This window comes from Nomia melanderi, chromosome 12, assembly GCF_051020985.1.
Source record: "Nomia melanderi isolate GNS246 chromosome 12, iyNomMela1, whole genome shotgun sequence".
NCBI lineage: Eukaryota > Metazoa > Arthropoda > Insecta > Hymenoptera > Halictidae > Nomia > Nomia melanderi.
The window spans coordinates 9,262,527-9,274,996 of record NC_135010.1 but is presented as its reverse complement, the minus strand read 5'-3'; the positions used below and the strand labels follow the sequence as shown (position 1 = coordinate 9,274,996).

Sequence of the window (12,470 nt, the reverse complement as noted above, 5' to 3'; positions counted from 1 at the left end):
TTACAGCGATTCGACGGTTATACAGAATTCCATCAGCGGAACGGGTTTCACCGTGTGCTGCCGCATTAAATCCGCGGCGTTTCTCGCGGAAACTTTCGAACCGTCGAATCGCCGTCGTGAACCACGAAATCGCCGTTAAATTAACGTCCGCCGATAAACATGCCGGGAACGAGATCTTCCGCCGAGCTTTTAGTGCCAGCCAGACTCGAATGTTAAGTATTTCCCCGCAAGCATTTTTTGGTTCCCGTGAATATAAAAGCTCCGTACGAATCGTGGTACCCTCGACGTTCTCTTCACCGTCGTAAACTTTGGCCCTACCCTCGATGTGTGCCCTCCCCCCCCCCCCCCTGTTCCATGACGAGCACTCCCGAGCTCTCGCGTTGCCCAAACACGAAAAGGCAGCCCGACGATACCTTAGAATTGCTCCAAGAGTATTTCAAGTTTGTCGGACACCGAACGATCACTTGCAGAGTTATACGACGCGAGGCGCGAGAAACCTTCGGTTTTAGTGACCTCGCCCGGCTCGCCGGACCTGCACGGCCAGGGACGCGCCAGACACCTCAGACACCCGACAGGAAGCATCGGCGGCAGCCTGCAGGTGAAGGTGGGCTACGACCACGTCGCGCTGCAGCTGATCGTCACGCTGTTCTGCGCCTCCGGGCTTATACCAAGGAGCAACGGGCAACCTAGGAATCCGTATGCGAAGATCTTTTTGCTTCCGGATAAGAGGTGAGGAACTATTCGAATGCGCAAGGTGAAATTCTCTTGTTCCTCGTACTTGTTTTCGTGTGTTTTAACAGATCGTTGATCGGTCACGAGTTAACTCGTGTTTGCACTTGCATTAGCCATTTCAATTTTAATTTTTATTTAATTCGTTATGTATAAATAAAGTACATTGGAGTTTCTTTAGATTGCTTCACTTTCATATTTAATTACGGAACAATAACCAGTAATATAGGATATTTTCTGGGTAAAATTGTCAGTCGAGAATGTGTTAAGAATGTTTAGTTAGGGCTTAAGTTTCTTTCGTACTATTAGAAGGATTTAACTTGATTCGCGATTTGATTTGATCTAATAGTCTGTAGGACCTAGTAGAGATCTAGGCTAGAGAAACAAGTAGTACACTGTTCTGTGATTGCAATAGAACTCTTTGGTTTTACGGAATAACCGAAAATGATGGACGACTGCTTCGTCCGACTCAGATTTATAGTACAAGTTCTCCTTACTTTTGGCTACACAAAGTCGGAGTTTTATCGAAGCCAAAGAGGGAGGGTCGCGTAACATCCTTCAGCAACTATGAAGAAACTATGCAGAGTGTTCCAAGAGAATGGGACAACAATCAAAGATTAATCGCTAAAAGCCCCAATTCGCGTGCACCAAACCGAATCTTTAGTTCCACGAAACATCGAGTCGCCCCACCCTGGGTTCCTTAAATTTGAAATCCGGCTACCGCTCGGATAATCGATAGACCGTTCCGTCGGAGATTTTACGATCGCCGAGCGCCAAGAACACCGCGGCGACGATTCAACGAGGCGGAAACATGCCGCGTGCGTGCATGCGGACGCGATAGGACCGCGTAAAAAGATACCGGAGTCTGGACGATGCCGTTAAATCTGTCTACCCTTAAGATTAATCATTTCCCGAAGAGTCTTTCTCGAGCCAAAAAGATAGCCGTCGAGAGTTTGGCCGGGTTGCCAACAATCCCCACATTCCGCGTGCTTCTCCGTTTCATTTTCCCCGAATGAAAATACTCTGCGCTTAGCACTAGAACTATCGATCGGTAAAGCCGATTGTCTTGTGTTTTCTTGTGCAATTTGTAAAAATACGTTTATTGAGATTTCTATTTGTTTATATTCTGGTCAGAGTTCATCTAAATCAATATACTTAATAATACGAGAGAGTCATCCACGATTTTTCGATAATTATGAAAGAATAGATTTGAAATCGACGAAGTTAACCAATCTGGTAGTTCTAATGTTAAAGTCGACATCGGTCGAACATTCAGTGTCATTTGGTAACCATCTAATAACGATGTTCATTGCTGTAAACGCAGCGAGAAGTCGAAAAGACGCACGAAAACGCTGGCGAACACGAACGATCCACGGTGGGACCAGACGTTCGTCTACAACGGGATCAGGTCGACGGAGCTGAGGAAGCGCGCGTTGGAGATCACGGTGTGGGACTACAGGAACTACGACCCTAACGATTTCCTCGGCGAGGCTGTGCTGGAGCTGGGCTCGGCCCGGCTGAACGAAGAACCCGAATGGCACCCGTTGATGAACCACGGGGAACACTGGCACGTGCATGGGTATGTTGGTCCGGCGTCGATGGGGCGACGTTCTAGACACATAGGGCGTTTTACTTAAACCTTACCTCATTTCTTCATGGCTTTGGTTATGAGACACACACACGGTCGCTGTTTACGCAAATCATTTACTGCCTGTCGAAGCAACCTAGAACTTGATTGAGACTTAGAGGATTGGTGATTGACGAACACTCTCTGCGCTTGTTTAGACGCTTTCAAAGAGATACGGGAATGGCAAATACTTAACCGATTACAGTGACAAAACTCCACCCTCTCCCCCCACACCGACCTACAGACCCATTGACCATCTGTAACCCCCAGCCTAGAGCTTGTTCTCGAGAGAGAGAGGCTATAGCGCCGTAGGCAGGCCGGTGGTCTGAACGATTCTTTTTAGGCTCTTTTGGGGGAGAAGGAATCCGTCGACACGGGGCTTTGGAACGAACCGGGGCCGTTTGTTATCCCGATGGAGGATCGTTAGAGGCGCGCGATCGTGTGTCGAGGTGTCGTGTGTCCCTTCAGTGTGCGCCGGTGATCACTCGCGGGAACGAAACAGCGAATTCGATTCTGCCGGATCGGCCGATTCTTTTTCTCCTATGGCTAGAGATAGAGCGGTAGCGTGAGAGATCTAAATTTCGCGTTACACAGATACTATCAGGAGACCGATGACATGGTGATACCGGACCGGCATCGGAGCCCACCGTCGACGACGTCGCGGCTCAGCGACTCTGACACTTCCGACTGCGACGTCTCCAGGGAGCAAAGGAGAACAGCTGACGGTGCCAGTATAAGCAGTATCGGCAGTTCCTCCAGGTAAGAGCCATCCTTCGAAAATCTCTCTACGTCGCGGTTCCGTTCCATCCATCCCCTCCCCCTTGCGCGATCTTTCTCTCTGACAACCTCCAACCCCTCCGTCCCACTACCACTGAACCCCGAAAAGTCGAACGATATCGAGGTATATATATATATATATACATATACATATATATATGTACGTTCGGTCGGGTGGAGAGCGTGCTATTTTCGCGGCCGATGCGCCGCGAATATCCCCCACGGACAAAGACGTCCCAGCCCAGAGACGGAGAAAGCGGCTAACGAGATATCCACTTCGTCTTTCGTCTTCCACCGAGCGCGACGTCTTCTCTTACATCCACCGTGTTTTTATGGTGGGGAACGGAGTTGCCGTACACCGTCGTACGTGAGTCTGTGACCGATCGTGGTTTCACCTTCGAACGATTTTGTTTCGAGTGCTTATCATCGATCCCAATAGAGATACGATGGGTATTTGCGGGGTTCTTCCGAATGCGGAATCGTCTGGGAATGTTTTCCCCGTTGGTGTCGGTTGAGTAAATCGTCATAGATGGTTTTGTTTTCGTTTGGAACAAGGGCTGGTCGTAATACAGGGATTTTGTGTAAATTTCGAAGGAAAGTTCTTTTGGGAATTTTAGTAGTTCATTGTGAGATGGTAACTGTTGTAAAGATAGCTTTGTTTCTATAATGGAGGTTGGTCGAATATAGAAATGTGACCTATTTCGTAGAGATATATATTTTTCGATACCAGCCATAGCTACTAGATCGGATAAACGAATATTAATCTTTTTATTCTCAAAGCATTCAACTGTCTATCCGTTGTCTGCAATACGTCACAGTTTCCGGTCTCAGATTTAAAGAATAGACTTCTGCGAGTTGAGATCGCTCACAGACCCACATCGTTAATTATTAGCAGCGAACACGCGACGGTCGTGAATAAAGCAACGGTCCACCAGGAACGACGGTCGAAGAATTTGTCGTTGTAAGTGCGAAGCTGTGTCGTGCAAGGTTCACGGTTCTCCGGTCACTCATGAATTAATGGCACTTAACCGGTCGGGTGCAGCGTACCGTAGTCCTTGGCCAATGGGACTCGTGTCACTAATCCGCGAAACGTTACTATTCCCGGCTTAAGATCCCGTTTACAGGCCCCGTAACCGGCATCGTAACTGTCGTCGTAATGGTAGCGTGCGACGCGGTCTTAATCGTCAATAACACGGCCAGCAGCGACGCGACGCGACGCGACGCGACGCCGTCGTTCGAGATTATCCGAGATTCGGCCCGTGAAATGTTTCTCCATGCGTCTTTCCTGCATCATTGATTCCATTCCGCCTCATTGAGGGAGCACGAGCGGCTAGGTCCCTATCCGATGGATCGATCGATCGACCCCTCTCATCGGTTCGGCTTTTTGCATCGGATCGGTGATCCCCCGTTCCTGCGGTTTGCGACTCGACCACGTGGCTGCCGACGTTGACGCTTAATCCTCGATCTCTCGACCTCGTGAAAGGGTCTTCTACCTTCTACGGCTCCGGTCTTAACACCTTCACCGCTACGGAAGTCTTGAGCGCTTTATTGTTTCGTAGGAATGGTAAATGGAAGCAATTATCGATTACTTGGCACCGCGATTCTTACGACTACTGTCTGGTTACGCTGTGATATTTTATTATATCAGTAATTTTATATACTCTAATTGTTTCCGTGGGATTGAAGACAATATCAGAATGACGGAGAAATCATTACCACCGCCGAATTCTTCTTTTAAATTTTCTATTTCTTGCGAATCGTTTCCCTAGTTCCTTCTATGTCAGATAACTGCAGTCAGCGCTTCGGTGGATTGTACCGTAGCTAATCAGACAAATGGATCAAGAAACTCTAACACAGAATTTCCGTCTTAAATCTTTCTTCGCCTTCTGCTTGGACAATTTCCGGTTCAGACATTCACTCCGGCGACTTCGCTCAATCCCGGCGTCAGCCGGTGAATTTTTCATCCTCCACCGTCTCCAGTGATACGTTTTACCAAACACTTATTTTATCCGCTGCCGACTGACTTATTTCATCCCTAACGCTCCTTAATTACTCGAGACTCGAAGCTGCTTGGCAGTACACGAGGGTCGCAAGAAGGCTAGATACGACCGGGGTTTTTGTCTTCCGTAACGGAAGGCGGCGTAACGGTGACGTAAGGCCGTCGATGATCGCGACGTCGGAAGGGAGACAATGTTGGAGCGCGAACGACGGAGAATAACGAAGTCGCGGGGCGGGAAAGCGAATTAGCGAGCGAGAACGGGCGACAAAGAACGGTCGAAAGGAAGAGCGAGGCGGACAGAACGCGGCGGCGGGAGAGAGGGGGTGGGTGACAGGGTAGAGGAGAGGCCGAGAGCCAAGTTATAAAACTGGGCAACAAGCCAATTGACATGCCAGTTGGCCTGCAACCACCGCTGGCTGCGGAAGCCAGCCCCTGAACCCGTATCCATATTAATATTCCAACGATGACGTCCGATCGTTATTTGTGAGTGCAAAGTGCTTTCCACCGGAGCCTTTCCGACCCTTTATTTTCCACGTGACGAGCAACCCGAAAAAACGACAACAAAAACAGAAGAAACACGTCACGCCGGAGTGACGACAGAGTACAACCGGTTTACGTGACTGGGCACGGAACGTCGGCAGGAAAGTTAGGAAAGGGAAAAGGAAAAAAAAGGGCGAAGGAAACACGGAAACAAAGCGAAAAACAGGACTCGGCGGCCCGGGGGCCACGGAACACGGCGGTAACCGCGCGCCGGACACCGCGTCTAAACAGAATCCACTTTGAACGCGACGGGTTAATAAAGTTTTTATCGTTCGCTCGTCCCTCTTTCTTCCGACGCGCGGCGATTCGTGCAATTTCCACGGAGCCCGTGCCCCTTTCGGATTCAGTGGCTCGCGAACCGTCACGCCCGTGACGAGTTAATCGGCTCCCTCCTCGAATTCCGGATTCGGTTGTGCCCAGTGAGTCGTCCAACAGGCTCGCCCCCTGTACGCGAGTGATTCCGTTTCCCCTGTCTTCGTTTCTTTCCGTTCGCCGATCTCCGCTGGACGTGGACACCGGTGATCAGTGCACAGGTATTCCCGTGTATTCCGCTGTACCAGCCGCCTAGAAGGACAGAGAAGGGAAAAGTGTTCGCGTAGTCTGCCGGCGCGTCCTGGATTAATCGTGACTCGAATGCACCGAGGCTACCACCCAGAAGAATCCCGAAGACGAGAGGGTTGCTTTCCTCTCTTCCTCCCGGCCACCATTTCCAGCTTTAATTGGTCGAACCTTTGTAAATTTATTCCGCGGATGATGCTCTGAATTTCAAGCTGCGCCTCTCGAGAGGGTTTCTAGTCGCTTCTCTAAGAGAGTAATGCGATTGCCGGGCGAAGAATCGGGGAAGAGGGAGAGAAAGAGAGAGAGAGAAAGAGAGAGAGGAAGAGAGGGAGAGAGAGAGAGAGAGAGAGGAAGAGGCGAAGGGACGGGGCAGAGACTCGCTCGCTCGCTTTCATTTGTAATCAATCGCCTTATCTCCGACCCTCTTCGGTTTCGAGGGTGCTCGAATAATAATAATATCTGGAAGTTGCCGGGGCTCGTTGAAAATTGCACGACACAGCCTCCGTAGTCCGGGGGTAAAGTTGCGGGTCGAAAGTTTTCCGCGCCGCGCGGGGAAAAGCGGCCTCCGCCGAACCACCCCCGCCACGCCGCTGAATTTTTCATCGAGCGTACCGCGATTTCGTCGCGTACGAACCGCCCGCCCCGTTGGATCGCGTTTCCCCGTGCTCGTGTGTGTATGAGGATCGCACGGAAGGGCGAGGGATGGAGAGAGAAAGAGAGAGAAAGAGAGAGAGAGAGAGTGAGAGGCGGTCGCGCCTCGAGGTCGGGTGTGTCGGTTCGACCGTCGAGAATCTGTAGAAACGATTCGGAACGACCGCGTGCTTCATTAATCCATCTGGCCTCAATCTCTGCGTGCGTCGGCTGACCAATTTTCTTCTCTTTTTTCCCCTGTTCACTTTCTCTCTCTCTTTCTCCCGCTATCTCTCTTTTCCCTCTTCCTCCACCTCTCTCTCCCTCTCTCTCTCTCTCTCTTTCGTTCATTTTCTTGCTCCCTCTTTCCCTCATTTGTTTCCCGCGTGGGAGGAATACGAACGCGCGAATAATTGATACATCCAATTCCCCCGGGTACCGGGTGCCCCGCGAAGGCGTCCGAGATATTTAATAACCTTCAATATTCGCTTAACAAGATTGTCCGAAAGGGTTTCACTGGTTACATTAATAAATCCATCGTCGGAGAGTCGGCGGCCGCGACGCGATCAGATCGCTCTCCTCTTTCGTTCGACGCTCGTCTTTGCCGTGGAGATATTTTTCCAGGAAAAGGATTTAGCTGAACGAGCATGCGCGGCTTTGGTATTTCTGCTTGGCGGATAATGCTTCTCTTGTGAGGTTTGAGTTGTTTGGGATGGATCTTTTGTGTCGCGAAATTGCAATTGATAAACTCTGCATTACTTTTTGTACCAGAGTTTACAATTAAGTTTCATAGTAAGGATCTTTTCTATTTCTCATGACGGATTATTTTCCGAAGTATGTATGAAGCGAATCTTGTGCGAAGCAAAAATTGTGTTTACAATTTTGGGGGTTGTCATCTCTATACTACCTTCAGAAAGAAAATCTTAACGCGAAATTCTTTATCTACTATAAATCTCGACCTACTCGAAGCCATGTTTAACACAAGACGTTTGACGCATTGTTCGCCAAACCTAGATACTAAAAACCGTCGTCATTGTTCAGGCCTACCCCACTATACCCGTTCTACAGCTCGATATCCCTCGAAGAAAGCAAACTTTTCTAATTTTCCTGAACCGATTCGTTCCGACGCGGTGTTCTCGCGCACTACGTGCACTGATTCTGGTTTTAAGTTCCGACTGGAGCTCTTGACCGTTCGAATTGAACCCGTGCCGAGGGAATGTTAAGATAAACAGCCCCGAGCTGGCACCGGCCAGCCGTTCTCCATTGTATTTCATTTGTAATCGTGTGCTCTGTTATTTATTTTTTAGGTTTCATAATATGCCGTCAAATTATAAGCGGTACGGCCATTACAACTTATATTTTCTATCCTCTCTCACGTATCACGCCAGTCACCACCGAGTTCTTTGCATCCTCACCACCGCTAGGGTTGTTTCTTGATAGCGTACCGCGCCAGATCGCGTGCGAGTCGCGGAGGACCGGCTGAGCGGACGCGTGCCGTGCCGGCGCGGACGAGAAAGTGATCCCGAAAAGAAGCGTGAACGGGCTCAAAGGGACCGGCCGCGTTTTGTTCCCGCGGAGGACGATTTAATGACGGCGCGCAACGGCCGCCGTTGACGAGAAACGACGAAAACGGTCGCGGGATTCCCTTTCACCAGTCCCTATTAATCCACTGGCGCCGCGAAGCCCGCTGAAACGAGAAACCGCGCGACGAGAAAAGGGAAAAGAATTTATAATAAACTTTATTCGAGGGGTCAGGCTTCGCGTAACCCCAGAAACGAGTCTTGGAATAGATTCCGCTAAGAAAAACGACCGGACGTGGTCTAGTGTCCGACGAAAGTAGAAAATATTACTTCGGTTTAAGAATCTTTGGAAACCTTTCGACTCCGAATATAACCAGTGTTTCACATTTGCATATTTTTCACCGACCGTTCGATTGGCTAGTATTTTTAACTGCTTCCTTTGGATAATTCCAAACACGTTGGGAAGAGTGCTTTGTTCGCTTATAGCTTTCGTGATTTAATAATAACGCGTCTAACCTCCGAGTAACATTTTGCATTCACGACTAATAAACCGACAAATGCGGTTTTTTCGCGTCGATAAGATTATTTGAAACACGGTACAGTAAAAAGTTTACAGTGCTCCATCGAAAATCTTATTTTATTCAACGGAGCTCGATAAAGAAATAAAACGTCCGACCCGGTGGTCTCTAAATTAATCCTTGAAACAATATTTGCATAAACATCCGCAGTCTGGCGGCGACGCGTCCCCAAAAAGATACAATTTCCATGAAACTTTGTTCCCGAACGGCTCTGTATTAATCGCGATCGCCGAAGACTGGCTTAACTCGTGGCGGGGGCTCGTTTCAGCGGCGGTTAAAAGAAACCGTCGGAAGACGAGATTGAAATGACAATTAAATTCGAATCGCGGATCCGTTTAATAGCCGCGCCATAATTTCTCGTTGGGATCGCGCGGAACGAGAGACAAGCGAGACCCGGACGCGCGACGATCCTCGTGAAACGACCGTAGTTCTGGGCGCAGAGATTCAGTAGGTCACCGATCACGTAGGCACACGTAGGCGTCATCATGTCATCGCTTCTTGCATCCTCCCACGTTTACGTTCACGTTTCCTTGTTTTTCTTCCTTCTTACTTTGTTTCCTTTCTGGTTTGTTCGTTTGGTTCGTCTTTCTCTTTTCTTTTGGAATACGATGAAACGTAGATTGCGAGAGGACATGGCTTCTAGTTTTTACGCTTAGTGCAACGCGATGCATCGGCCGGGGTGGCTCCATTTCTCTCGCGAAGAAGCTTGAACCGATCGCGACGATCTCACTGTCCAACACGAATCACCGATTTCCAAGGTCCTACAGAAATTTCGTGCCAACGGAAAAGAATTTGAAACTATTATCTTGGACTATTTGCTGTCTACGAAAGTTACACAAACGTTTCTCATAAAGAACAACTCCATATATATATTACCCTGACATTGTAAATAATTTTATATAGAAATTGCCTTGGTTCTCGATAAATAAACCAATAAACAGTATTACAAACACGTATATAATCTCACTCGCGGAAAATAACAGAATCATCCCCCGCAAGTTTGTGTAACTGGCACAGCCAACGAATAAAGTTGAACGCCGAATGTCCTTCGAAATGAAATTTCTCAGAAACCGGGCACATCGGAGTTTCAAAATTCGCGTTCGCAGCGCGAGAATCCAAGAGAATCGCCGGAGCAAACATTGGAGCACATAAAAGGGAAACATTAAAAACCGTTGGACAGTGTTTTTGGGCAGCGTCCAGCTACATTCGACGCGTTCCCCGCGCTTTAGCGTCTTCGGCGTTCCGTTGCCAGGAACTGTGGGACGAGGTTACGAGCTTTCTTCTTTTATTTTCCATTTTTTTTTTCTCTCTCTCTTCGTCTCTATTCACCGTTCCCGTTCCGTTTCACGCGTGTGCCACGCGTTTTGGCTGCTGCCAGTCGCGCTCGTTCGGCGCCGCGTTTCCTCCCATTGTTTCCCGGCGGACCGGCTCCTTTCTTCGGACCGCGGTGCTTTCTTGGCAACGGAAACGTCCTTCCAATTTTTCGCGGGAGGACGGGGATCGGGAGAAAACGGCGGTCCAGCCCGTACGGTTCTGGCTTCCATTGGCAAGTAAATCGTAATCGATAGCTTCGCCCCCGCGGATTACGTATCGCCAGGAATATTATGCATTTGCACTTTGCAGATCGTGACCGGTTTGTGCGACCAGTTCCCTGCGGAATGAGGTAATAAGTATTGCCGTTGGAAGTAATTCATTCCCCGCGCGCGCGCGTGTGCACTCTCACAGAACAGCGGAAATTAAAGGGAACAAAGAATCGAAACGAATGAAATCTTCCCGTGGTTATTTTCGGTGGGAAACGAATTTTCCGTCGCGACGGCCGCGCTCGCTTCGACAAAAGGAATCAATTGTTCCAAGGGTCAATAGTTAGTGTCTCACTCTGTCCACTATACATAGAACACCTATCTATCGCCAAAGTAGGATTGTAAATACTGATTTGAGGAAGAACGAGCTTGCTCGCGCGAGAAATCACTTTTGTACGGGACCACGAGCGGTCCCGGATCGTTCGATATATTCCGATCAACTTGTTCATTCTAAATATAATATATATATAAATATATATACATATATTTATATATATATTTTTTACGTCTGAACTCTGCCAAAGTAGTAGAAACTCGCATCCCTGTGTCTTGGTTTGTTCGCTTTCCGAGTTCGTTCGTCTGTTGAACTGAAGACACGATGAGCAACGCAGCGTAGAATTGCATATTTGATATATTATATATATATATATACATATATATATATATATAATATATACATATATACATATATTGATATGTACATTACATGTATTCACATATATATATACACGTGCATATATGTATATATATATACATATATACATTTTTGTATATATACATATATATGTATGTATATATACGTACAAGTGCCTGTATATACATACGTAAACATATATGCATACGCGCGCGCGCGTGTGTGTATGTGTATGTGTGTATATTTATATATGTATATGTAAGCATCGTCAATGAGAACCAGCCTGGCCGCATGCACTCTGTAATCTAGCGCGAGATCACAGCACTCGCCCCATTTAACCTGTAAGCCACACACGACGATCACTAATCGGCGAAAAAAAAATGAACGCATGCCGGAGCAGCCACTATTCTAGCCCCCCGCCGGAAAGGGAGCTGTGCGTCGACGGGGAGCACCGGAGCCGAAGGGACATGTCGCCGCAGGGGCGTAAACGGGCCGCCCTCATGATCCGCGAGCAACCCGCGTCTATTTCTGGTTATGCAGCCTATCGCAAGGTGAGCAGACTTTCAGGACCCACTCTTGAAGCGAGCTCTTCCCGGGATACCTCGCTAATTAGCGGACTGTTGAGCTTCACGCGAATTTACATGACCGCGACGGATTTCGGGGAGACCGAAGTCGACGGGAAAATTGAAATTTTCGAATGATGTTGGTTCATTGTGTATTATAATATTATTTTGAACAGCAATTTAGTAAAGCGTCGTGATACGATCTCTGATTTCCGAGAAGAAAATTACAATTATCAATTATTTCCAAGGTATTATTTTATTCGTATAAATTCATAAGAAATCTTCTGTTTCTTATCGAATGATAACGATTAACGATCAAATCATTCTGCAGAGTGTTCGCCACGCGAAAAAGGTCTCGGGGGTACCTTATCAGCCGAATCAATTGTCCGAGTCATGAATACCGTCACCGGTGAACGGGTTAATTGATACTGCATTGTCTTGGGAGCTGGGAACGGTATTTGGCTAAGTTTCTGTAATTCCCAGGACGATATTCACCGAGGAATGATGGGGCACAGGTCGCAGAGCGCGGCGCCGATGGACCCGTCGAGCATCCGGTACCGTGGCAGGTCTCAGAGTCCCACCGGTCATCGCTCCCTGTCTCCGCCGGAACACAGATCCATGCCCTATTCGCACGGCTACGTATCGACCAGGTACGAGCTATCGCCGCGGCCAATCTACCACGGCCAGCCCTTGCTTTCCGCGAGGAATCGAAACGTCGGAAGGGGTCGTCGCGCT

General features: G+C 48.4%; 1 protein-coding gene across 22 annotated transcripts in view; it reads left to right on the top strand.

Annotated features, from left to right (window-relative positions):
- Rim (Rab3 interacting molecule) overlaps positions 1-12,470 on the top strand; it is a 94,718-nt gene that overhangs the window by 55,527 nt on the left and 26,721 nt on the right. For 18 of the 22 annotated variants that reach the window (XR_012999851.1, XR_012999854.1, XR_012999850.1 and 15 more), the window contains 6 exons: positions 471-729; positions 2,054-2,308; positions 2,951-3,115; positions 8,168-8,197; positions 11,573-11,723; positions 12,219-12,385. Coding sequence is in view for 1 of the 22 variants with exons in the window: in XM_076372768.1 (XP_076228883.1) it covers positions 471-729; positions 2,054-2,308; positions 2,951-3,115; positions 8,168-8,197; positions 11,573-11,723; positions 12,219-12,385 (1,027 nt within the window). In the remaining 21 variants the exon portion in view is untranslated. The remainder of the gene's footprint in view (positions 1-470; positions 730-2,053; positions 2,309-2,950; positions 3,116-8,167; positions 8,198-11,572; positions 11,724-12,218; positions 12,386-12,470) is intronic. The other 4 variants (XR_012999844.1, XR_012999847.1, XR_012999853.1 and 1 more) reach the window with 4 other exon arrangements.